The sequence below is a fragment of the Pan troglodytes genome, chromosome 9 (genome assembly GCF_028858775.2).
Source record: "Pan troglodytes isolate AG18354 chromosome 9, NHGRI_mPanTro3-v2.0_pri, whole genome shotgun sequence".
NCBI lineage: Eukaryota > Metazoa > Chordata > Mammalia > Primates > Hominidae > Pan > Pan troglodytes.
The window spans coordinates 105362087-105387374 of record NC_072407.2 but is presented as its reverse complement, the minus strand read 5'-3'; the positions used below and the strand labels follow the sequence as shown (position 1 = coordinate 105387374).

General features: G+C 35.5%; 1 protein-coding gene across 3 annotated transcripts in view; it reads right to left on the bottom strand.

The window, feature by feature from the left end:
* DYNC2H1 (dynein cytoplasmic 2 heavy chain 1) overlaps positions 1-25288 on the bottom strand; it is a 374133-nt gene that overhangs the window by 143082 nt on the left and 205763 nt on the right. For all 3 annotated transcript variants that reach the window (XM_063784470.1, XM_063784471.1, XM_063784472.1), the window contains 3 exons: positions 23059-23134; positions 18444-18652; positions 15684-15788 (listed from right to left, as the gene is read on the bottom strand). In XM_063784470.1, coding sequence (XP_063640540.1) covers positions 15684-15788; positions 18444-18652; positions 23059-23134 — 390 coding nt within the window. The remainder of the gene's footprint in view (positions 1-15683; positions 15789-18443; positions 18653-23058; positions 23135-25288) is intronic.

Sequence of the window (25288 nt, the reverse complement as noted above, 5' to 3'; positions counted from 1 at the left end):
ACAGCAACTATAGTACTTGGGCAAGCCCCAGTGCTGCACTGGCATCAGAGACTGGGCTTGGAATGCAATCCAGCACGACGCTGGCTCCAGCGATGACAAGAGTACATGCATCGCCTCTCCCCCAACTCCAGGCAACACAGTGCAGAGACTCCTTCCACTTGTGGGAAAGAGAGGAAAGAATACAGAAGACTTTGTCTTGCAACTGAATACAAGCTCAGCCACAGTAAAATCCAAAAACCCAAAAAACAAGGAGAATCCTAAAGCCTTCAATTGCAGGTCTTTGCTCTTGAATGGTGTTTCTTGACCCACCCAGGGCCAGAAGGGAATCTACAACCCTGGTGGGATAAACTGACTCCCAGCAGAACTCACCACTTGATATGTGGCCTCCAGCCTTGAATAAACATCAGCAGCAGCCACATGGTGGTGGCCATGGGCCTTGGGTGACCCCTGGTGGAAGCTGCACTGATCTGGGAGGCCTCAGGCTTTCATGGTGTTCTAACGCAGTCAACTGTGCCGACCACAGGACTGCAGGTATCACCCCTCCCCCAACTCAAGGCAGCCAAGCATAAAGACCCCTTCCACTTGGGGGAAAGAGTGGGAAGAGCAAGAGACTCTGCCTGGGAACTCAGGGAATTCTGTCTTACCTTGCCCAACTCCACCAAGGCTATATATCTAAGGGTCTGTAGGGGTCACAGCATACCTGGGTTAGAGCACCTGGTAATGCTAAAATGGCTGTAGTAGCTACAGGCTTTGGTAACAACACTCAATTATATTTGAAATCTTCAAAGTCCACTCAAGAAGGACAGGTACAAACAAGACCATAACACAAAGACAGAAATAAATATCTAACACTTAAATGCCCAGACAATGATGAATGTCCATAAGCATCAAGAACAACTAGGAAAACATGACCTCACCAAACAGACTAAATAGGGCGCCAGTGACCAATCCTGGAGTGATGAAGACATGTGACCTCAGACAGGAAATTCAAAACAGCTGTCTTCATGAAGCTCAACAAACTTCAAGATAACACAGAGAAGGAATTCTATCAGACAACTTTAAGAAAGAGATTCATATAATTTTTAAAATAAATGAAACAGAATTCCTGGTTAAAAAATTCAATTGACAAACTGAAAAATACATGAGTGTCTCAACAGCAGAACTGATCAAGCAGAAGAAGAACTGGTGAGCTTGAAAAGAGGCTATATGAACATACACAGAGAAATTGAAGAGTACACAAAAACATGGAAAGATATCCTATGTTCATGGCTTGAAAGAATTATTGTAAAAATGACCACATCACCCACATTCAGTGCAATCCCTACCAAAATATCAATGACATTCTTCACAGAAATAGAAAAAAAACTCCTAACATTTATATGGAACCACAAAAGATCCAGAATACCTAAAGCAATCATGAGCAAAAAGAACAAAACTAGAGGAATCATACTTCCTGACTCCAAAGTATACTAGAAGCCTATAGTAACCAAAATACCATGGTAGGGGCATAAAAACAGACACATAGAGCAATTAAAGAGAACAAGGAACCCAGGTATAAATCCACACATTTACAACCAACTCAGCTTCAATAAGTGCCAAGAACAAACACTGAGGAAAGAACAGTGTCGTCTACAAATGGTGCTGGGAAAACTGGATAACCTTATGCAGAAGAATTAAACTAGACAGCTGTCTCTCAACATATACAAAAATCAAAATGGATTAAAGACTTAAATATAATACCTGAAACTGTGAAACTACTAGAAGAAAACATTGGGGAAATGCTTCAGGACACTAATCTGGACAAAGATTTCTTGAATAAGACTTCAAAAGCACAAGAAACCAAAGCAAAAATGGACAAATGGGATCATGTCAAGCTAAAAAGCTTCTGTACAGCAAAGAAAACAATCAACAAAGAGACAATCTGAAGAACAGGAGAAAATATATGCACACTATTCAACTGACAAGAGATTAATGACAAGAATATATAAGCAATTCAAAAATTCAATAGCAAAGTAACAAATAATTGGATTAAAAAACAGGCAAAAGATCTTAACAGACATTTCTCAAAAGAAGACATGCAAATGACCAACGGGTATAGAAAACAATCCTCAACATCACTACTCATCAGAGAAATAGAAATCAAAACCACAGTGAGAAATCATCTCACCCCAGTTAAAATAGCTTTTATCAAAAAGACAAAAAATAATGGATGCTGGGGAGGATGTGGAGAAAGGAGAATATTCATACACAGTTAGAAGGTAAATTAGTAAGCTACTATGGAAAACAGTATGGATGTTCCCCAAAAAACCAAAAATAGAAATACTATATTGTCCAGTGCCAAGACCAGCTTGGTCATGGAGACCCTAACCCAGCTGTGCTAGAGGAATTAAAGACACACACACAGAAATATGGCATGTGGAGTAGGAAATCGGGGGTCTCACAGCCTTCAGAGCTGAGAGCCTCGAACAGAGATTTACCCACATATTTATTGACAGCAAGCCAGTGATAAGCATTGTTTCTATAGATTTCAGATTAACTAAAAGTATTCTTAGGGGAACAATGGGATGGGCCAAAATAAAGGGATAGGCTCTGACTAGTTATCTGCAGCAGAAACATGTCCTTAAGGCATAGATCCCTCACCCTATTGTTTGTGGCTTAGGAATGCCTTTAAGCCATTTTCTGCCCTGGGTGGGCCAGGTTTTCCTTGCCCTCGTTCTGGTAAACCCATGACCTTCAGCGTGGGCGTCACGGCCATCACGAACATATCACAGTGCTGCAGAGATTTTGTTTATGGCCAGTTTTGGGGCCAGATTTGGGGGCCTATTCCCAACAGTCCAGCAATCTGGGTATATATCCAAAAAAAAGGAAATCAGTATATTGGAAAGGTATCTGTACTCCAGTGTTTATTACAGCACTATTCACAATAGTCAAGATATGGCATTGACCTAAGTGCCCATCAACAGATGAATGGATAAAGAAAAACTATGGTACACATAAACAATGGAATATTATTTCACCATAACAAAGAATAAAATCTTGTCACTTGCAACAACATGGATAGTACTAGAAGGCATTATATTAAGTGAAATAAGCCAGGTACAGAAAGACAAACACTGCATGTTCTCACTCATACGTGGGAGCTAAAAAAGTTGATCTCATGGAGGTAGGAGAGTAGAATAACAGTTACCAGAGGATAGGAAGGGTGTGTATAGGGGTTGGGAGGGAGGGTAGGATAAAAAGGGGTTGGTTAATGGGTACAAAAATACAGTTAGATAGTAGTAATAAGACCTAGTGTTTGGTGGCACAACAGGGAAACTATAGTTAATAATAATTTATCGTCTATTTCAAAATAACTAGAGAAGTGGATTTGGAATGTTCTCAATGCAAAAAAGTGACAAATGTTTGAGGTGATGGATACTGCAATTCTCCTGATTTGATCATTACACAGTGTATGCTTTTAACAAATATTATACGTACCCCATAAATATGTACAACTACTATGTAGCCATAAAAAATACAAAACAAGAGAAGAATACTTTGCCAATTACTTTTGCCTAGCAAGAGATCTTTTTTCTTTCCCCATATAAGAAGGTTATGTGGTAAGTGAAACCTTTATGGAGAAAAGCGACTGAATCTCATAACACAAGTTATTTACCCTTGCTCTCTGAGTGTGTCATACAGGCATGAACCAGTATTCAGTAACACATTTAAGTTCTAGTTTAGTAACTTTCTAAAGATGTGATCTTGGGAAAAATAAAAACCTCCCTGGGCCTCAATATCCTCACGTATAGAATGAGTTTGACAGTAACCTCTCTTATTCTGAGAGTTAAGTGAGATAATTCACATAAAATGTTTACCATAAAACCTATTACAGGGAGCACAAGAAGTATAAAAATCATTATCATCATCATAAACACAGGTTAAAAGGATAACACCACATATACACTAAAAACTAATGAACTGTATATGGGAAAAGATAAAATCACAATTTTAAAAGAGATTTAAGTGAAGCTATCTGGAAGAGTTTGGTTTGTAATAAATGATGGCTGGGTTAGTAATGGTATTTCATATAATTCTAGCAATATAAAAATTGTATCACTGTACTTAGACTTAAAGAGATTCCTTGCACAGGTTCCCATTTAAAAAAACAATTCTCAAAAGCATATTTTTCTCCTCTCTGCTAATCTCATGGCCAGAAGCTATGTTTTCCCCCAACCAAACATCCTATTTTTCTCCTTCATTCCTAGATCAGAAATTTCTAACAGCTTCTAACTTTTCCATATTTCTACTTTTGAAACTAGTAGAAGCTTCTGATTGAAACATTCCATATAAACCAGGGCAGGCAGCTCTGTTATGTAAAAACTTAAGGGACCAAGAACTGTATAGTCATTAAAGAGGTTAGAAATATATGTTTATTACTCTATCAACTTGCATGTTGCCTATTCCTCCCATTCCCTCATTTCTTCTTTTTTTCAAAGGGAAATGTCAACACTGACCTACAGAAACAAATTTTAAAATGCTGATAGATGCTTTTAAAATGCACTATTGGATGCTAAATCAAAGTAATGCCATGACAAAATAAGGGACATTGAAAAATACCTCTTGAAGTCATTTTCCAAAGATGGTATTTTAATCCATGAAAGCCCTAATACATATGGTAATTATGGGCAATATATTTTGCTAAACTGAAGAAATAGTTCCAAATTCTTCAAGGTGAATAATTAAGGAACACTTGGTTTCTCTGGTGTTTTTTATTTGTTTAAAAAGGTTCATTTTACAGCTGAAAGTTGCAGAGAAGATTACTAGAAAATACCCTTCTCTCTGCAGCATGTGGAAAGATTATTCCACAGCAATCTTTGTATTCTGCAAAACTATCATACTGTAGTAGTCTACTGTGGTCTTTGTTCTACAAGCAGCCAATTCTATCATGAAACAAAAATCCTCTCTACCTTAATTATTAAGAAATTTGCTTACCAGAACATTTTCAAATTTAAATGGGCATTTCTTGGGTACTTAATGTGTTCAATTGCTGGAGTATATAAAAATCTTCAAATTTAAGACACGTATTTATATGCTATTTATATTGACGTTACATATTAGATACCAATACTGAACTTTGAATTTATTTTACAAAGTAATAAAATGCCAACTAAAACTGTTTTTGGTAATAAAAACGGTTTTTGTAATTTAAAAAAACTTCATTACATGGAATTGTTAGAATGAAACCAAATTTTACATTTGATATTTATAATTTGCAAACTGATTTATCCAATTTACAATTGATTTACAATTTATAATTGATTTACAACAGATATTCCTTGTAGCCAAATTCTGTTCTACCCTATCCATGCTAGAAATACCTAAATTTACCCCACCATCCTTGCTTGCTTTTTTTCTTTACCAGTAGAATCCTCAATGTTTTACTAGTCACACAGCTACCTGGTGAAGAGACTAGAATAGATTATTGTGTTTGCCTCAGGAATTAACAGAGATGGAAAAATTTTAAATTAAGATTTTATTGTAGCTCGATTTCATTCAAATCATTAAATTAGTAAGGATATTTTCAAAGGTAAAGTTGGCCCATATTTTTCTGACTTTTGTTCAAAAATAACATTTTACACCATTTCTTTCCAGGCAACATGCTGCAAGTGTTCTTAGCCTAGAGAATATGCCATCACTGAATCATTATTAACAAATGCAAACATTTAAAGTAAAAATAAGAGTTTAAAAGAAAGAGATAAAACAGCTAAATAAAACCATGATATTACTGAATAAAAGAAACCTCCTAGAGTTGAACTTATTACAGATGTTTTCAACATCTAATTTCCACTAAAAGAGAAAAAGAAATTTCTACATTAAAGTTAATTTTCTATGGTCCTTAAATGATTATGATAAAATTTTCTATTAACTTTCTTCTATTTATTGGATTTTTGACAGATAAGATACATTAGAATTAGAATATATCCTTAGAAACAACTTATTGGTAAAATCCACCAAATCCATATCCCATTAAAAAACAGTCATGTGCACCCATATCCACAACCATGCATGCACTCCTTCCCATGAATATAGGCTTTCCTGTTGGGAAGGCCAGTATAGTAGAACTGAGTTTCAATGACACATTTAAGGTTTTCAGAAGCCTCCTTTTCAAAAACACATAAGGAGGCTGAGGTGGGAGGATCACAAGGTCAGGAGATCGAGACCATCCTGGCTAACACGGTGAAACCCCTGTCTCTACTAAAAATACAAAAAGTTAGCCTGGCGAAGTGGTGGGTACCTGTAAGTCCCAGCTACTCGGGAGGCTGAGGCAGGAGAATGGCATGAACCCGGGAGGCGGAGATTGCAGTGAGCTGAGATTGCGCCACTGCACTCCAGCCTGGGCAACAGAGTGAGACTCCGTCTCAAAAAACAAACAAACAAACAACACATAAACCTCATAATAATTCTATTTTTTTTACACACACAATTTTATAACAATTCAACTTTGAATTCAAAAATATGGAAATACTTTTATAATTGCTATGTATTAAAATTATAAACAGAAAGTTATTTGGCTTGTAAACATTCAAATGTGTGTTAATATGTAATTATAGCTCTTCTGTTTGAAGAACTTCCTGTAACAATCTTATAGAGTAAGTCTGCTGGCAATAAATTCTGTTTTATTTAAGAAAGATTTTTTTTTTTTGAGTTGGAGTCTTGCTCTGTCGCCCGGGCTGGAGTACAGTGGCACGATCTCAGCTCACTGTAACCTCTGCCTACCAGGTTCAAGCGATTCTCCTGCCTCAGCCTCCTGAGTAGCTGCGATTACAGGTGTGTGCCACCACACCTGGCTAATTTTTTATATTTTTGGTAGAAACAGGGTTTCACCATGTTGGCCAGGGGGGTCTCGAACTCCTGACCTCAAGTGATCTGACCGCCGTGCCCTCCCAAAGTGCTGGAATAGCAGGCGTGAGCCACTGTGCCCAGCCAAGAAAGACTTGACTTCATTTTGAAAGTTATTTTGCTGAGTTAGAATTTGTGGTTTCCAGTTTTTTCATTTGGCACTTTAAAGTTACCATGATTCCATTATCTTCTGACTTGAATGGCTTCTGAGGAAAAAGCTGCTCTAATATTTGTTTCTTGTATGTGGTGTGTGTTTCCCCCACAATACTTTCTCTACCCTGCTGCTAGCGTCAGTATTTCAGTCTTTTTCAGTTTTAATATTTTATGCCTGTGTGTGTTTGTTTTTTAAGAGAGGGTGAGGTGGTGGAAATTTATCCAGCATGGTGTCCTTTAAGCTTTGTGGATTTGTGAGTACTAATTATACAATGGTTAGATTGTTTGATTTTGTCTCCCAATTCCTGGATGCTTTGTTCTATTTTTTTTTTCCACTTTTTTTCTCCTTATGTTTCAGTTTGGGTAACTTCTATTGCTCTATCTTCAATTGCACTGATTCTTTCCTTGGTTATATCAAGTCTATAAACTTGTTGAAGACACTCTTCATCTCTGTTACTTTGCTTTTTATTTCTAGCACTTTCATTTTATTAATTCTTATAGTTTCCATATCTCTGCTAAAATTAAACATCTAATCTTGCATATTATGCTTTTTCATCAGAACTTTTTTTTTTTGAGATAGAGTCTCGCTTTGTCACCCAGGCTGGAAGGCTGGAGTGCAGTGGCACGATCTCGGCTCACTGCAAGCTCTGCCTCCCGGGTTCAAGCAATTCTCCGGCCTCACCTTCCCGAGTAGCTGCGACTACAGGCACGTGCCACCACGCCTGGCTAATTTTTTGTATTTTTAGTAGAGCCGGCTTTCACCGTGTTAGCCAGGATGGTCTCCATCTCCTGACCTTGTGATCTGCCCACCTCAGCCTCCCCAAGTGCTGGGATTACAGGCGTGAGCCACTGCGCCTGGCCTCATCAGAACTTTTAACATAAAAATTGTAACTATTTTAAATTTTCTGTTAGGTAGTTCCAACATCTGTGTCTTATCTTATTCTGGTTCTCTGGATTGTTCTGTCTCTTGGAGTGGTAACTTTTCTTGCATTTTCATATACTTTGTAATGTTTTCTTGAAAGCTGAACATTTTGTCCACAGCAGTAAAGACTAAGGAAGTTTTAAAGCTTACAAATGCATATAACTTTCTTTCTGATAGGCCTTTAGGGATTTGTGTTAAATGAGGAGTTGGGCTGGATTTGAGGGTGATTTTTGCAGTGCAGGTTTCAAATTCCTCTGAAGATAACTTTTATATAAAGCAGGGGTCTACAGATTCCTTTTACTTAGGGTAGGGGCAGAGTTTTATGGACCCCTCCCCACAAAATAGCTGTGTTTCTCTCCCCAAGGTTTCTGGCACAAAAAAAGCTCCTGAGTACTCTCATCAGGTAAGAGCCATGGAGAAAAAGCCTGTAAGGGGGTAAGAACACCTATATCAGTTGCCCTTACAGGCTAGCAGCCTACACTTGGCCTTGACCAATTTATTAACTATTAAGAATTTATTTTTTAACTATTTATTAACTATTAAGAATTCTAGCTGAATTCTTAACAGTGCCTAGGTATGCCATATGCCCCAGGTAAGCAAATGTTTGTGTTGTGTCACTTCTTTTTAGGCAACTGCATCTCCTTAGATTTCATAGTTTTGCCCTGCAATTTCATCTCTGAGAGGTTCAAAGAAAGTTATAAATTTGCAGTTTGTCTGGCTTCTATTGTCAAAAGAGTAGAAACAATGCTCTTTCAAGCTCTCTAAATCATTGAGGTTTACTTATTATTGACTACAACTGCCTTCCTTCTTCCACTCCAAGTATGATCACCAGCAAGTAAAGACTACTAATATTCCAATGTATGAAATCCAGTGAAAGAAGTATAGTTTTTGTCTCAGTGTCTGACTCTGCTGGTGCCACATGCTGCTTAATTAGAAAGATAAAAGTACTGTGACCGGCCAGTTTCAGTACAAGAGGAGGAGGGACATGAAGGAGATGAAGAGAATAGCATTGTCATAAAGGGACCTACTATTTACTAAGTGCTATTTTAACTGTTTTATTTATTTGGGGAGACAAAAGTTAATATACATAACACATAGAAGACATTGTCCTATCTGGGTAAATAAAGATATATATTAATGAAAATAGGTTAGAGCTTTAGTTATTTAAAAAATTTATTGTTTAGTTTTCATTTTCTGAAACAAGTCTGTTTTAACCAAACAAAAAGCTGAAGAAACTACAATTACGTTTTTAATCTAAAAGAAGCAAAATTTCAAACATTACTAAGTCTGAAGTTATAAGAGAAGTATAATTTCTGCTTTAAAGATTTCTTCAGAACTTAATTTAGCTTAATTTTAAAGTGTTTCTCATTTACTCAAACTGTCTTGATTGCACAAATTCATACAAACATAACACAAATGATCTAATTCATGCAAAAAGTTTTTCTTCAGCAATGAAATGAAAAGTACATATATTTATTCAGATATAAATTCACAAGATACAAACTTAGTAGAATACATGTTTCTATTTTACCACTTACGTGGCAGTGGGACTTTTTCTACACATTTCTCTCCCCACTAAACTGAATTCCTTCAAAACAGGGACTATTTTTATTCACCTTTACATTCCAAAACCTATTCTAATATTATATTAGAGGCAAATAATGTTGGATAGCTGAGATAAATAAAAGTAAAAAATACCAGAGGATCAATACAAATACTTCAGGAGAGGATAAGCTTTGGACTGGGTATTGAACGAAGAATTTAAATAAGCAAAAGCAGTGGCAAGAGTAATTCTAGAAAAGATATAAAGAAATACTGAAATACCTATAGCCAAAAACACTAATAGCAAAAATATTTTAAGATATTTTTTCAATCAACTCAAACAATATTTATAGTTGCTTTAAATGTAAAATACATCTTTAAAACAAAAGCAATATTCATTAATAGAAAGTACCAAGAACACTAAGGGTACAATCAGTAAACAGGTACTGGTACACCACCCCACAACAAAAAAAAGAAAAGGAGAAGAAAAATACATGCTCTACCCTTGAATAACTCAGAATCCTGTAGGAGAGTACAGAAAAAAACATGCTTCAGTTTCTTCCAACATCAGTAATAACAATTTCTCCCTGAATCTTGTATTCACATTAGATTACTTACATTTTGCCTTTAACTTTTATTGGCAGAGACAGAGGTTCTGGTCAGTGTCAAACTTCCTAAATTAATCACCTATATTCATTTGCATCACTTTTTCACCCACTTTCCCCCCCAAACTACTGCAATTAGATTTCTATCCTCCAACATTCTACAGAGATGATTCTAGAAAAGATTTTGAAATACTGAATAATGCCCGATTCCTTATAACTTAGCCCTCCTCTTCCACTCCCTGAACAACCAGCATCACTCCCTCCCATCACCTGAAGACTCTCTTTTAAAGCTCTTCTGCTTGTCTTGTTTTCTGAATGCAGATCACTCTTGCTAAAATTCTTTCAAAGATTTTCCCATCTTCAACTATGTGTTAATCATAGATATTTCCCAGGATACTACCTTCAGGCATCTTTCTTTTCTGTTTCATCCTTCCTAGCAATCAATCTCTAATTCCCACAGCTTCCTCTGTCACAGATGTACTGCTTTTTTGTCAAATCTTTTTTATCATATCTACATCTGAAGTCTGTCCTACGTTTATTTAGTCTATGTTCCTACTAGACATTTCCAAATAGATATTTTATGGCAACTCAAATAAACATTATTGCATGGGCAATTCGAACTAACATATCAAATTTATCTCTCCCCCTCCTCACCATCAAAAACAAAACCCAAAGTCTCTTGCTTTTGACTTTCACATTTTGGTTAATGTAACATCCCTACAGTAATTATAACAGTGGAAAAATTGAGGAAAAGAGTGTATTAGCTGATGTGGTTGAGAATGCCATGTGGTGTGTATACTGCAGCAGGTTACAAAAACAAAAAAACTGCTAACTACTGACACACAGCATCTGTACATAAGTATCATCAACAATTTGCAGTAGATAGATACAACTTGTGGTCATTGCCTTGAATGTATGTACTCATTTTTGGCCTTCATATTTGTACAAAATTGATTATACAACTTTGGCATTAGCCTGTCCTTAAAAGCCCAAATCATCAAATACCTGATGCAATATCAGTTCTTATATCCCTGAATTTGTGCATGATAAATAATGTTTTCTAATCTACTTTTTGTTAAGTACATTGACAGGCATGGTGTCAAATCAAACTTTGTAGTATCTGAATATTTACTTTCAAATAAGGGTGTTTAAATGTGGCTTGGAATGAAAAAAATCTCTAAATATATAAATTCTATTAGTTCAGTTGCATATACATCTTTATAATTTGAAAAATAAAACGTTAAAATGATTGAAGCACTGTGAAACCCTTTTAAGTAAAAAATGGTAATTAAAAAAATAAGTACTCAAGTAAATAAGCAGTGAAACAGACTGACAGTTAAAATACAAATAAGAAAATAAGTGTTAACCAAAAAACCTTAGGAAGAATTTTATCTTCGTTTCATCCCAAAAGTATTCATAAAAATTGGAATACTAAGGCAAGACAAACTAGTAGAAATTAGATCATATTACGATAAATTTGGGATAATTTTTTGCTATATTCGAGTGAGTAAAAAGTAAAATGAAGTCTGGGTTGAATCAGGACAATCTGGGTAAACAACATGGGCGTCTATATTCTCATAGTACTATTTCCTTAGAAACTAAGTAGTTAAGATAAGGGTGGAATGTTTTATCTTCCTAGTTTGTCATGAAACCCCTGTTCCTTGGGACTCCACTTAGCCTGGGGAGCTGTGTGTTGGTATACAAGCACTGGACTTTTGTAGCTGACATGAAATAGAAGATTGGTGGGAAACTAAGGCTACAGCTTCGCAGTACCAAGATGACCCTCACATCCTTGGCTCTTGTCAATGGCCCAGGAGCAAAATAAGTTCTGTATATAGGTAGCTGCTTTGCTTGGCCTCCCTGTAAGATGAAGATGCTGAACATTCTGTATTTCTTCTCCTGTATCTCTAAGTCTCTAAGGCTGTATCTGCTCTATCTTACCCTATTACCTTCATTAGATAATTGATCCAAACTATGCTAAATCAGATTCCCCTAGAACCTGAATGATACTGAGACTAGCAGTTGCAGAAGCCATGTTCTGTTAATAATAGAACTTTCAAGAGAAGGTTTTGAACTTCTATTGATAAGGTTCCCAAAGCAAATCCTCTATTGGAGTCTATGAAATAACTTTTTATTCTTTTAATAACCTGTTAATTATATTAACCTTATTTGCTTAAGTATTGTAAAATTTTATGTGAGTATTCAAATATATGTATTATACACACACACACGTATGTATTTGGGTAGAACTTGAGTTTAAACATTAAAATAGAGAGGGCTGGAACAAGATGGCTAACTAGATGCAGCCAGGAAGAACCATTCCCACTGAGAGATACCAAATTATCAAGTAATCCAACAAAATTTGGGCAGATCTTGGGGAAGAAAACACTACCGAGAGTGGATGGAGAAGTGACGCTGATGCTCAGGGTGAAGAGGGAGGAAGCTGGAACCCTGTGTGCCTTAACATAATGCTCGGGGCTGTTCCCGGCCCCAAGCAACTCCTGAGGAAGTGATGAGTGAGGAGACTGAGGGACATCTCACCCTCACCTTGGACCTATGGAATCCTAGCTCAGCGGACCCCGCATCCCCCATGGATGTGTGAGCTGGTGGAGGATCTGCCTGGAGACTAGGCAGAAACAGTGCTTCAGCTGGTGTGGAGCTCAGGAGCTTTTGTGTGCAGGACAGCTGTAGTAGAGTAAGGCCCTAAGTGCCCATTCCCCCAGGGGTCCTCATCACCCTCCTAGAGGCTCTAGCATCAGCTGACTGCCAGGCCAAGAGACAGCAGGCTGGCTTCCCCCACAGGATTGGGGCACATCTGTTCTGCAGGCCTTCCCACTGCCGAGCCCCTCCATAGCCACCCCGCAGGATCGTGTGCACAACGCAGCCTCCACAGCCCTGCCTGACTGCTCCGCACTATCTGAGTATTTTCCAAGTAACCTAGGGGCACTTCAGATCCCCCAGTGCTGCCAGAGTCTGACCCCAAGCCAAGGGCTGTTCCAGTGTCCCCGGAATGCGGTCTGCAGCTCAGGAGTACCGAGCCCAGATCTGAGGCCAACACTGGAGCTGGGGAGAAGCGCCCACCCTCAGATCACTGAGAGGGGTGGGACGTGCAGGTTTGTGGGCCAGCACAGAGGCGGTTCGTACGTCCCTCCACAGGGCTGGTCCAGAAAGCGTATGGCCGGCCTATCTCCCGGATGCAGCCTGTCAGAGGGAGCCCCACCACCCCGAACACATAGCAAAAGAAACCCGGGGAAGGAGCCAATGATCAGAAGAGGCTCACTCAAAGCCAAGGACAGGGCCCTGGTGAGATGATTTTATTCCCCGCCCCTCCCTCTACTCCCAAGAACGTGCCTGCGAAAACAAGGAAATGCAAAAAAACCACAGGGCTAAGTAAGAGCCTATCTACCAGCCACTACTCCTAAGCGCCATCTATTGGACTGAAGCCCAAACTACAACACTAAACATTATTCTGCTAATAGATGCCGGAAACCAAGAGCAAGAATTCACCCACAAATAAAGACACTGCACAGAGAGCCTTGGCCCTCTGAAAGCGCCCCAAACCAAACCCAACTGAGTGCACCCAACTTGCATCAGAGTTAAAGGAACGCCAGCCCCACCAGATGAGAATCAGAGAAAAAACTCTGGCAATTCAAAAAGCCAGTGTCCCCTTACCTTCAAAGGAGCCCACTATACGCCCATCCCCCGCCCACCAGCAACGGTCCCTAATGAGACTGAAATGTCTGAAATGACGTAGAATGCAGAATGTGGCAAAAAAGCTCAACAAAATTCAGGAGAAAGTTGAAATCCAATCCAAAGAATCCAAGGTATCCAGTAAATCAATCCAAGAGCTCAAAAATGAAACAGGCATTTTAAGGAAGAACCAAACTGAACTTCTGGAATGGAAAAATTCACTACAAGAATTTCATAATACAATCAGAAGTATTAACAGCAGTATACAGGTGAAAGATCTCCACAAAGAGAACTATGGAAACAGACACATAAACCAACAGAACAGAATAGAGGGCCTAGAAATAAAGCTACACACCTACAACAATCTGAAGATCTTTGACAAGTCAATAAAACAAGCAGTGGGGAAAGAACTTCCTATTCAATAAATGGTGCTGGGTTAACTACCTAGCCATGTGAAGAAGATGGAAACTAGACCCACTCCTTCCACCATATACAAAAATCAACTCAAGATGGATTAAAGACTTAAATGTAAAAGCTAAAACTATAAAAACCATGGGAGACAACCTAGGAAATACAATTCTGAACATTGGCCCTGGCCCAAAAATTTCATGACGAAGATGCCAACAGCAATTGCAACCCAAACAAAAATTGTCAAATGAGACCTAACTAAAGAGCTTCTGCAGAGCAAAAGAGACTATCAACAGAGTAAACAGACAACCTACAGAATAGGAGAAAATGTTTGCAAACTAAGTACTCAACAAAGGTCCAATGTCCAGAATCTATAAGGAACTTAAAGAAATTAACAAGCAAAAAACAAACAAGCCCATTAAAAAGTGGGCAAAAAACATGAAGAGATGCTTCTCAAAAGCAGACATACATACGGCCAATAAACATATGAAAAAATATTTGACATTGTGATCATTAGAAAAATGCAAATCAAAACCACAATGAGATACCATCTCATGCCCATCAGACTGGCTATTATTAAAAAGTCAAAAAATAACAGGTGCTGGCAAGGTTGCAGAGAAAAGGGAATGCTTATACACCACTGGTGGGAATGCAAATTAGATCAACCATTGTGGAAAATAGTTTGGCGATTTCTCAAAGAACTTAAAACAGAACTACCATTTGACCCAGCAATCCCATTATTGGGTATATACTCAAAGGAATATAAATGGTTCTACCATAAAGACATATGCACATGAATGTTCACTGCAGCACTACCCACAATAGCAAAGATATGGAGTCAACCTAAATGGCCATCAATGGTAGACTGAATAAAGAAAATATGATACATAGACAACATGGAATATGCAACATAAGAAAAGAACAAGACCATGTCCTTTGCAGCAAGGAAGTGAAGGAGCTGGTGCAAGACCATGTCCTTCACAGCAAGGATGGATGGAGCTGGAGATCATTTTCATAAGCAAACTAACATAGGAACAGATAACCAAATACCACATGTTCTCACTTATAGGTGAGATCTAAACACTGAGTATACATGGATACAAAGAAGGGAACAACAGACACCAGGGCCTACTTGAGGGTGGAGGGTGAGAGGAGAGGGAGGATCGAAAAATTACCTGTTGGGCACTATACTTATTACCTACGTGATAAAATAATCTGTACACCAAACCCTCACGACACACAATTTACCTATGTAACAAATCTGCACATTTCCCCTGAATCTAAAATAAAAGTTTAAAAAGAAAAAAAATCAGAAAATCAAATATTTTAAAAAATATATTTAAAGTAAAACTGGAATGTGTTGTGAAAATAAAATGTTTAAATAAAGCTTGTGGGGTCTACAGTACTAAATCAAGTTTAATTTTGTCTCCTTCAGGCTCACTAGCAACTTTTTTTGAAGGTAGATCTTTTTTTTAGGTTACCTGAGAACTGATCATGCGCTGAGATGAGCGAGCGATATTGGCAGGCAGACCAAAGAAACTAGGTTTGTCGTCCTCTGGAATTTTCTCAATGACAGCACGATAGTCCTAAATATAAAGAAGTGAAACATAGTTTTTTTAAAAAATAAAGATTGAACTTACAATCATTGAAATAAGAAAGAATACTTTGAAATGTTAAATTATTATTTGTATTTTTATTTTCTAGATAAATCTCACTTTGTATGATATTAACTCAGTTATCTGTGGGAAGTATTCTGTCATTAATACTTCTTCACACTTCAATTATTTGATATTATATTTTCTTATCATAACTCCCACATACAAAGGGACTCCGAATTATTTACAACATATTTGAGTGATTATGCCTACTATATGTAAGCTACCATGTTAGATGTTTTTAGGATAGCTCTGTAATTTTTTTCCTATAACTTACCAAAGAGCAATCTGCAGAGTGCAGTTCTGCTCATGTTAAATTAAGCAGTTATATATATATATATATTTATATATTCAGGCAATCTACTTTTGTTTCTTTTTAACTTAGAGAAACCTTGTAAACGTGTAGACACACACTAGTATGCAAGCACTGCTTTGTAAATTGCTTTATAATAGAGCAATTCCAGTTAGTCTTCAGTTTGCTGATGAGGTGTGATAAAATGCATTGATAATCCTATCATTTCATCCTAAGAATTACCCTACACATTGAATAAGCTTGGCTTGTTGAGCATTCATTTCAACAGTTACTCACTCATGACTTTAAATCAAAAACTAAGTGCAGGCAAAAACACTTATTCAGTTTGGCCTAAACATGGAAACTGTTTTGTTTTCATGAAGAGAAGTTATTTTAAGGCAAGTACTGCACGTGCATCTAAACCGTGTTTGCTGAAGTAGGCATGGGAGACTTGGCCTCCGACTTCCCCTCATCCGTTCTTATCCTTGGCAGCTGACCCTGAAGTATTTCCAAGGTGACAGTTGGACTCCAGGAAGTCCGGGGCCTGTAAATATGTCACATTTTGGAAAGTCATGCTGTTCTTTGAAATTCTTCCAATCCTTTAGCTTAGCATTTGTAAACTTCCTCAAGGTATTCAATCACAATATATACGTATAAATGTATATGTACATGTACATGAGTGTATGTTTGCATATATGTGTGCATGTATTATCGTGGGAAACATTCAGTGTCTTTCATCTAACTCAATTAGAAAGCTAAACAGTGATTGTCATAAGTCATCCTATAAATTTAAAAATATTTACTCTTTGTAGAGTTATACACTTTGCTTATTTCAAAATAGCTATGAAATCTTGTCTAGACTGGCTAGAGTCTTCTGTCTATCTAGAACTATACAGTGATATGCTGACTAGTAACTGGCAGTTACATATTCAGACTGATTTACCCTTACTTGTACATAAAAATATACATGTGATATAATTTATATAAACAGCACAAAAACAAGAAAACTAGGCTGTTAGAGTTAAGTATAATGTACCCTTTTTGGGAGAGGTAGTAACTAGAAGGGAACATAAGGAGAAATTCTGGGAAGCTAATAATACTCTGTTTCTTGACCCCAGAACTAGCTACACTCATGCGGTCTATGTATGAAAATTCATGGAATCGTGCACTTATGATGTATACATTTCTGTATGAATTGTATTTTTCAATGTAAGCTTCTAAAAATAGAGTTGGAAAACTTGTTGGGGTACACTATCTGAGTTAAATGTATAATAATTATGCGATATTCTCTATTTATTCATTCACTCTAAGGTTCTGCTAGAAGGTAAACTCCACAGGTGCATTACTATATCCACAATACCTAGAACAGAACTATCACTGAGCAGATGTTCAATGCATATTATTGAATGAATGAGTAAATTAAAGATACTAGAAACAAAACAGGATACTTAAGGTAATAAGTAAGATAGTCAGTAAAAGTAATATATTTAATAGTGATTTTTAAACTTTTATTTTTTGACAATTATGTGCCAAATGAAGGATTTTTCTTGAAAAAAATTTGGATGAAAGGAAACAGCACAAAACTGAGAGAACTACATAATTGAATAGATATATGCCTTTGTAATTCATGAAGAAATGTATAATTATAGTACTCTAATAAAGAATTATTTGCACACTTATACACAGATAGGTTTATGGCAAAATAAATCAGAATTGAAATCTTTCGGCCATACTTATTACTATTTTCTGGAAAAGATGAGTACATTCTAGGAGGCTTTCATGTGATGGCTCAAGGCAAAAAGCTACAGCTGGCTGAAATAAATACACAAAATGTTGCTGTGAAAAACAAAGTAAATTCCTTTTACATATTTAGACAAGCTTTAAGTGTACAAGCCAGAAACTGAAGACACATATTTATTAAATAATATTTGTCTTCTTTCATATTTTTCAATATATGAGAGTATACTCATGCCTACTATGAAGTGCATATTCTCCCACTTCAGCTTTTCACAGCAGTCCTACCTTACTTGAATTTTCTTTGGCCATTCCCTTCAAGATCTGTCTACATACCAGCCTATTATTATGATCAACCACCCAACTTTCAGTAAGTACTCAAAAGTTTTTAGGATGCCTTACTAAAGTTGAAAGAATCAAGCCATATATTGTCATAACAAATAATCCAAACTGTGAATAATTACTTGTGCATTTGAAAAGAAGTAACGTGTATTTAACAACGTTAGAAATGATTCACGTATCTACCTGGAAGTGGATTGAAAATCATTCATTTTACCTACCAAAATGCTGCAGGATTGTGGTAGAGATACGGAATATGGAAAAATGCTTTTCTTGTTCCTTTGGTTGAATACATCAATAACTGAAGAATTAAAAAACTGCTTCAGGTATGACTGAAGAATTCTAAGGTCAAAATAGTTGTCTATACGTCCTCCATAAATAGCATTTTCAAGTAAACCATGTACAAATTCCCATTGTACATCTTTGGCACCTATAATTTTAAAAAAACACTCATTAATTTCATTTCTAAAATATTAACTAAATTCCTGCCTTGAGTTATATTTATAACATGTAGCAAAATGTATTTAATACAACTAAATCATTTATTCAAATGACTATTAATAGTAGTAAATATTTGAGATTTTTTAATCAAGTAAAATTTTCCAAATATTTTACATGTATAAATTCACTTAATCCTTATAGCAAAGATAGAAGTATTAATATTATACAATTATACATATGGAGAAACCTTCCTAAGGGATAGGGAGGCTGAGGCACCAAAATGAGAAAGTTATACAATCTCGAAGATCTGAAATAGAAATGAGGTACTCTGAATCCAGTCAGATTATCTGAATTATCTGCCACACAATCCTGGCTACTTAAATTGGAAATTGCTTAAGAGAACCTATCCAAAACATAATTTTACACATTTGATGAAACTGTCAGTTTATAAAATAATCTGATTAACAGGGAAACTCTACAAAACACCTTCACACATTACACTCTTCTAAACGTCATGATTTTACATAGTCAACTATCCACTTTCTATTTTAATAGAAGAGAAATGTAATATTAAAAAGCCACAATGGAACTTTTTGTTTTTGTTTTTTGTTTTTTTGAGACGGTGTCTCACTCTGTCGCCCAGGCTGGAGTGCAATGACGCGATCTCAGCTCACTGCTTCCTCCACCTCCCAGGTTCAAGCGATTCTCCTGCCTCAGCCTCCTGAGTAGCTGGGATTACAGGCGCATGCCACCACGCCGCTAATTTTTGTATTTTTAGTAGAGACAGGATTTCACCATGTTGGTCAGGAGGAACTTCTTGTATATTATTTCATTTTGCAACAGAAATATCCTTGTCATCACAATTTTGTGGTAATGTTAAAATATAAGAATTAAATCTCAGATCTACAGTAAATATAGGAGACACATAACTACATTTAAACTAGCTAATAAACTTTATTGTTAGCATTACTAGCATAGTTCCATTTCATTACTATAAAATTTAGAGATATGACAAAAATTGATTATCTACATGCCTTGGAACATAAGGGATTTAGGTTGCCTCCTGCAGGATAAGGGGACCTATATAGTGGAAGAATAAAGTTGTTATCTGCCTACATCTTATTGTCAACAGTGACTAAACAAAGGACTTCACCAGGACTCAAATTTCTAGTTGTCCTGATACTCACTAAATAATATCTTTATCATTTAGACAGTCACTGATAAGTTAGCCAGTCATTGATAAGTCATTAAGGAATACAGACATATTAGTGTATCTTTCAACTTATAAAACAGAAACAGCAGCCATTATGTGAAATATTTTATCGAATTTTTATAAGAAAATCTCATTTTTTTCTACCTATTTTTCTCAAAACAAATTTTATGTTGTTCAGGATAAAATAAAATGAATAGAACTTAAATTACAACAATAGCAATAATAACAGCCAACAATTACTGATAGCTTAACTCCATATATTAAATGTACTAAATGTTAAATGTTTCATGTGGCTTTTGTAATTTAAACTTCTGGATATTCGAATAAACTGAGATAGTGTCTACTATCATTCCTAATTTAAAGATCAGGAAACTCAGGCTTAAAGATTAGGAAACTTGCTCTAGGTCGCATGGCTATTAGTCTCAATACCAATTGTTCCCAAGAGTTAGACCTTTTTCTCTTTTTTGGCATTTAATTCTATACATGTGGAAGTTCCTTCATGTCAGAAAATTCTGTAATCAAGATTTAACAGATTTTTACTCAGATTCAATATCATTTTAGAGCATCTGCCTTTTATTCAAAACATAATGGTGTAAGATATCTATTTATATATCTATGTCTTACAATGCTATTAATTAATTCTATCACAAACATGAAACACAATGATAAATCATTCAAATTCTGTTTTGCTTTTCTCTTTTGTGAAAAGGCACTAACACTAATAGCCTCATAGTGGTATTGTAAAAGTCAAATAAATATTCAAAAGCATTTTGGAAAATTACCAAGTTTTTAGGCAAGCTGAAAAAAGTATTAGTTTATATCCTCCAAAAAAAAAATCTGTGTCAAATATTAAAAACAACAGTTCACGTGGTGCAGGAAAGTAGTTACCCATGTATGAGGTGGGGAATGTTGGGTCATACGTAGAAAGGAGTAGGAGGAAGCCACTTCTAAAACACTGATAATGCTGTTCTTATTTTATTTTTTATTTTGGGCAAGTTACATAGGTTCAATTTATGGAAAATTTATTGAATTGTACATTTATGTGTACTTTTCTGATGTAGAATTTAAAAAAAATCTTTTAAACAAACAGAAAATTCTCTTGGAATACTATTTGGCATTAACTAGTAATGGTGAACAAATGCATAACCTGTGGCCTAGCAATTCTACTCCTACATATATACTCAACAGAAATATTATCTATATATTCACCTAAAGGTATAGCAGCATTGCCCATAATCATCCCAAACTCAAAACTACCAACATGTCCATCAACAGAAATACATATAATTACACAAAGGTATACTGTATAGCATTGAGAATAAATGGACTACAACTAAATGCAAACACATAGATGAATCGCTCAAATATAATGTTAACTACAGGAACCCAAACACTAGAGCATATATGCTGTATGTTTCCAGTTTTACAAAAACAGGCAAAAGCAATCTATATAGTTAGGTGTCTGGTGTCTACCTCAGGAACAGGGAAAGATAAAGTTGGGGGATGGTAGAGGCTGAAAGGCAACATTACATGAGTAGATTCAGTGGTACTTATAATGTTCTGTTTCTTGATTAAGGTGCTGGCTACGTGGGGGAATTCAGTTTGTGGAAATTTCAGTGAGCCATAATCTTGTAAGTACTTTTTGTCGATACACTTCATTAAATAGGTTTTTTTAAACTTTAAAAATATATAAATTAAAATGGGACTTGGCCACATCCTAGCTGTCCATCCTTATCCTTTTGCCAAAGACAAGTTATAGAAAAAATTTCTGATGCTATTAACTGAAATAATAATTGAGTAACTATGATGGGCTAGGCACTGTTATAAACCTCAAGGATATACACAGTTAACGAGACAAAGATCTTACTTTAAAATAGATAATGCTCTAGTGGGAAGAGAAACAAAATAAGAAAATAAATGAATAAACAAGATATCGAGGTAGTACTAATGTATTAAGACAATATGACAAGACAAAGGGATAGAGAATGATTAGATTACTTCAGATTCAGCAGTAAGAAATCAATCTCCAGAAGCAATTCTCTTCTCAAGAGGATACATCTAAGCTGAGAAGTGAACAATAGGAAGAAGAAGGCCATATGAAGGTTTGAGAGGAAAGCATTTCAGACCGAAGGAAGAACACCTATTAAAACCTTCAAGTAAGAACAAGTCTGGCTTGTTTGAGGAACACAAAGATGCCAAATGTGGATATAGGTTTTAAACAGGAAAATTATATGTTTTGGTTTGCATTTCTAAAAACTAAAGTTGTTTATGGTATGAAGAATGTTTGCAAGGGTGCTAAAGTGGAAGAAGACCAGGTTAAGAAATTATTGCTTGGACTGCCAACACATTGGAAAACAAGCGAATAGAATCATCATGTGATTTGCAAAGGATAGAAATTGCCAAAGCACTGGATGTCTGAGGATGAGAAAAAAAAAAGAATCCAGGGTGACTCACAAGCTTTAGCCTTGAACAACTATTAATACAGGAATGGTGGGCCATCTACTGAAACGGAGGCAGAATCAGGAAAAAGCATTTGGCAGGGTTGCAGGGTTGGCGGTGGGGAGGAGACAGAAATTGAGAGATTTGTTTGTGATATTTTTAAGTTTGAGATTACTATCAACATACTCTATTCTCTAATCCATCATTGGTCTAAACTCTAGTGTCCCCCTCCCTTCGCCCTGCACAATAAACTTTAGAGATTAGACTGTTCCTGTTTTCAAGGAGGCTGATAGCTAGATGGCCTTAGGGGATCAGATTACATGGCTTTATTTGCTGCTGTTTCAATCTATTATTTGTACCTTGTTTCCTGAATCCTACTTAGTAATTCAATTATGACTCCACAGATCCTTGGTACTAATCTTAGTCTGCTATACTCCTGAATTTTAACAGTTCCCTTGAAAGACATCTGAAAAATTCAGTTAGTGCCTGAAACTTTTGAAAGCCACAAAGTGACAACAAGGTCTTTCTAGCCTTCTGCTTCCAAAAAGAATAATCCATGTAAAAACAGATCTATATAAGAACTCTGAGATAACACAGGTTTAGAAGTCAAATAAAAAATAAAATAAAAAGCAAAAGCAAATTTTGTGATACGAAGTTAAGCCACTTCTGAAGAAAACATAGTTAATAAGACCTCAGATAAAATATTTTATTAATATGAGATTAAAATTTTTGTTAGAACTTACCATCAAAAAGTCTGTCAATAATGTTGTACCCAGCCCGAAGATCTGATAAAGAAAATTCATAAAACTTTGTCCAACCCTGTCAAAAAACAATTTTTTTAAGTAAACAACTAAGCAGTAGTCAGATATTTATGTATGTATCACTATCTTTAAATGAAATGATCAATATAGACTTAAAAATATATAACTCCTGAGAATTTTTAATAAAACCAACACATAATAAATCTAAAATAACAGTAAACTTAAAAAAAAATTTACTGGCCATAGCATGAAAAGTACTTTATAATACCATACTAATTTTAGTTATTTATATGGCAACATAGTCCTAGAGAACAAACTGGTATACTAAATTTTTTATTCTAATTGCTATATATACATTGGGATATTTCCTAAAATTTTATCCTCCAGAATTGTGGATTTTCTCCACAAACATACAAAAAAAAAATACTGCACAAAAAAAGGCCCAAAAGCTTATAGCGGTATATTCATTCATATTGAACCCATAAAGCATGCATATCAGAACTAAATAAAATTATATACCTATAACTAATAGCTACAATGTTTGTATAAAATGAATATTCTTAGAGCTCTATATTGTGTAGACAATAAATTGAAACATAAAATAATTTCTATAGGGCTTCTATTGACTAGTTCTAAGTAATAAAATAAGTTCAAATTAAAATATATTTAGACTTGGATATTATTTAGGAATACTGATACAAATTTCATTCATTCATTGAACACTCAAAAAATATTTTAAAAATATGTATTATATGTCAGGCTCTGGGAATATAAGAATGAACAAAAAAATTATCCCTGCCCTCATGTAGCTTTCAGTAAAATGTGGGAAAGAGTGGGCTGGAGACAATCACTCAAATACATATGCAACTGTAAAATGATAATAACTTTGATGGAGAGAAACATTTAGTATGTTTCACACATATGAAAGAGATCTGACCTAATCTAGAGGAGAGGGAAAGTCACCCTAATGGGGAGAGGGGTGACATACAAAGATAAAAATAGACAGATTTAAGAACTCGTTAGGAAAATAAAACTAACAGAATTGTTGTATTGGATTGTAACGGAGTATGAAGACACGAAAAAGAGGGCTGTTAAGAATGACTTCTAAGCTTATTGCTCATTCAAATTGATGATGCATGATGTCATTCTTAATAAGTGAAACACTGAAAGAATACAAGGTTTGGGAAGGAATATCATGAGATCACCAAACAAAAGCTTAACAAAGCATTTAAACAAACACATTAAACAAAAACGTAAGTTTTGGACTGCTATATACCAGGCCATGTTTTGGTCAATTGAAACACAGCAATGAACAAGAGACAAATATCTGTGCACTTGGGAAGCTTAAATTCTAGTGCTTGATCCAGAATACGTGAATTTTCAGACATGTTTGAGACATCCAACTGGATATGTCAACTGTTAGATATGCAAACATACAGCCTAGAAAGTTGATCTGAGCTGTATGTGTAAATTTGGGGTCAATAGCATTTGGATACTTAAAAAAAAAAAGAATATTATGGATATTATGAAAACAAAAGATTTAAAGTTTGCTGTTAGCAGATTTAAGAATTAAAGATCTCTAAAGGATATGTACCCATCAACAATTAACAAAATTCCTCTAATATTTATCTAAACTTTCTAACAATTCAAAAGTCTTAATAAAATTTCTTATATCATTCTGTTAGACCGTATGTGAAAAAGTTTATTTTTAAAAAATGTTTAATACCTTGAAGATCAGTATTTTTAAAACCCCCAAATTATAAAACTGTTGCTGTCAATATTGCTTAATATATATACCTATGACATGGTCTCTAATAAAAATTGTCTCTAACAATTCTATTGTTAGTGACCATGTCATAGGTATATATATTTTGTCTACATTTACCTCCAGTGTTATGATTTTTATGAGAACAAAAGTATGGTATGAAAAAAAGTGACATTCTCCAACTTCTTTTTGTGGGAAAGTGAATTGCTGTATCCCCTATGGATAACAATTTGGTAATATTTACAGATTTCTAAAAATACATATATTCTTTGACCCAAATATTCCACATTTAAAAATTGACAGCTATAAATAGGTGTTAAATGAAGCATGCATAGGGATCTCCATTGCAACATTTTTTTATATTTGCAAAAGTTGAAAAGAATATATATGCCCATCCAACAATCCAAAACTGCTAAAAAATTATAGCAATATTATGTAATACAAATA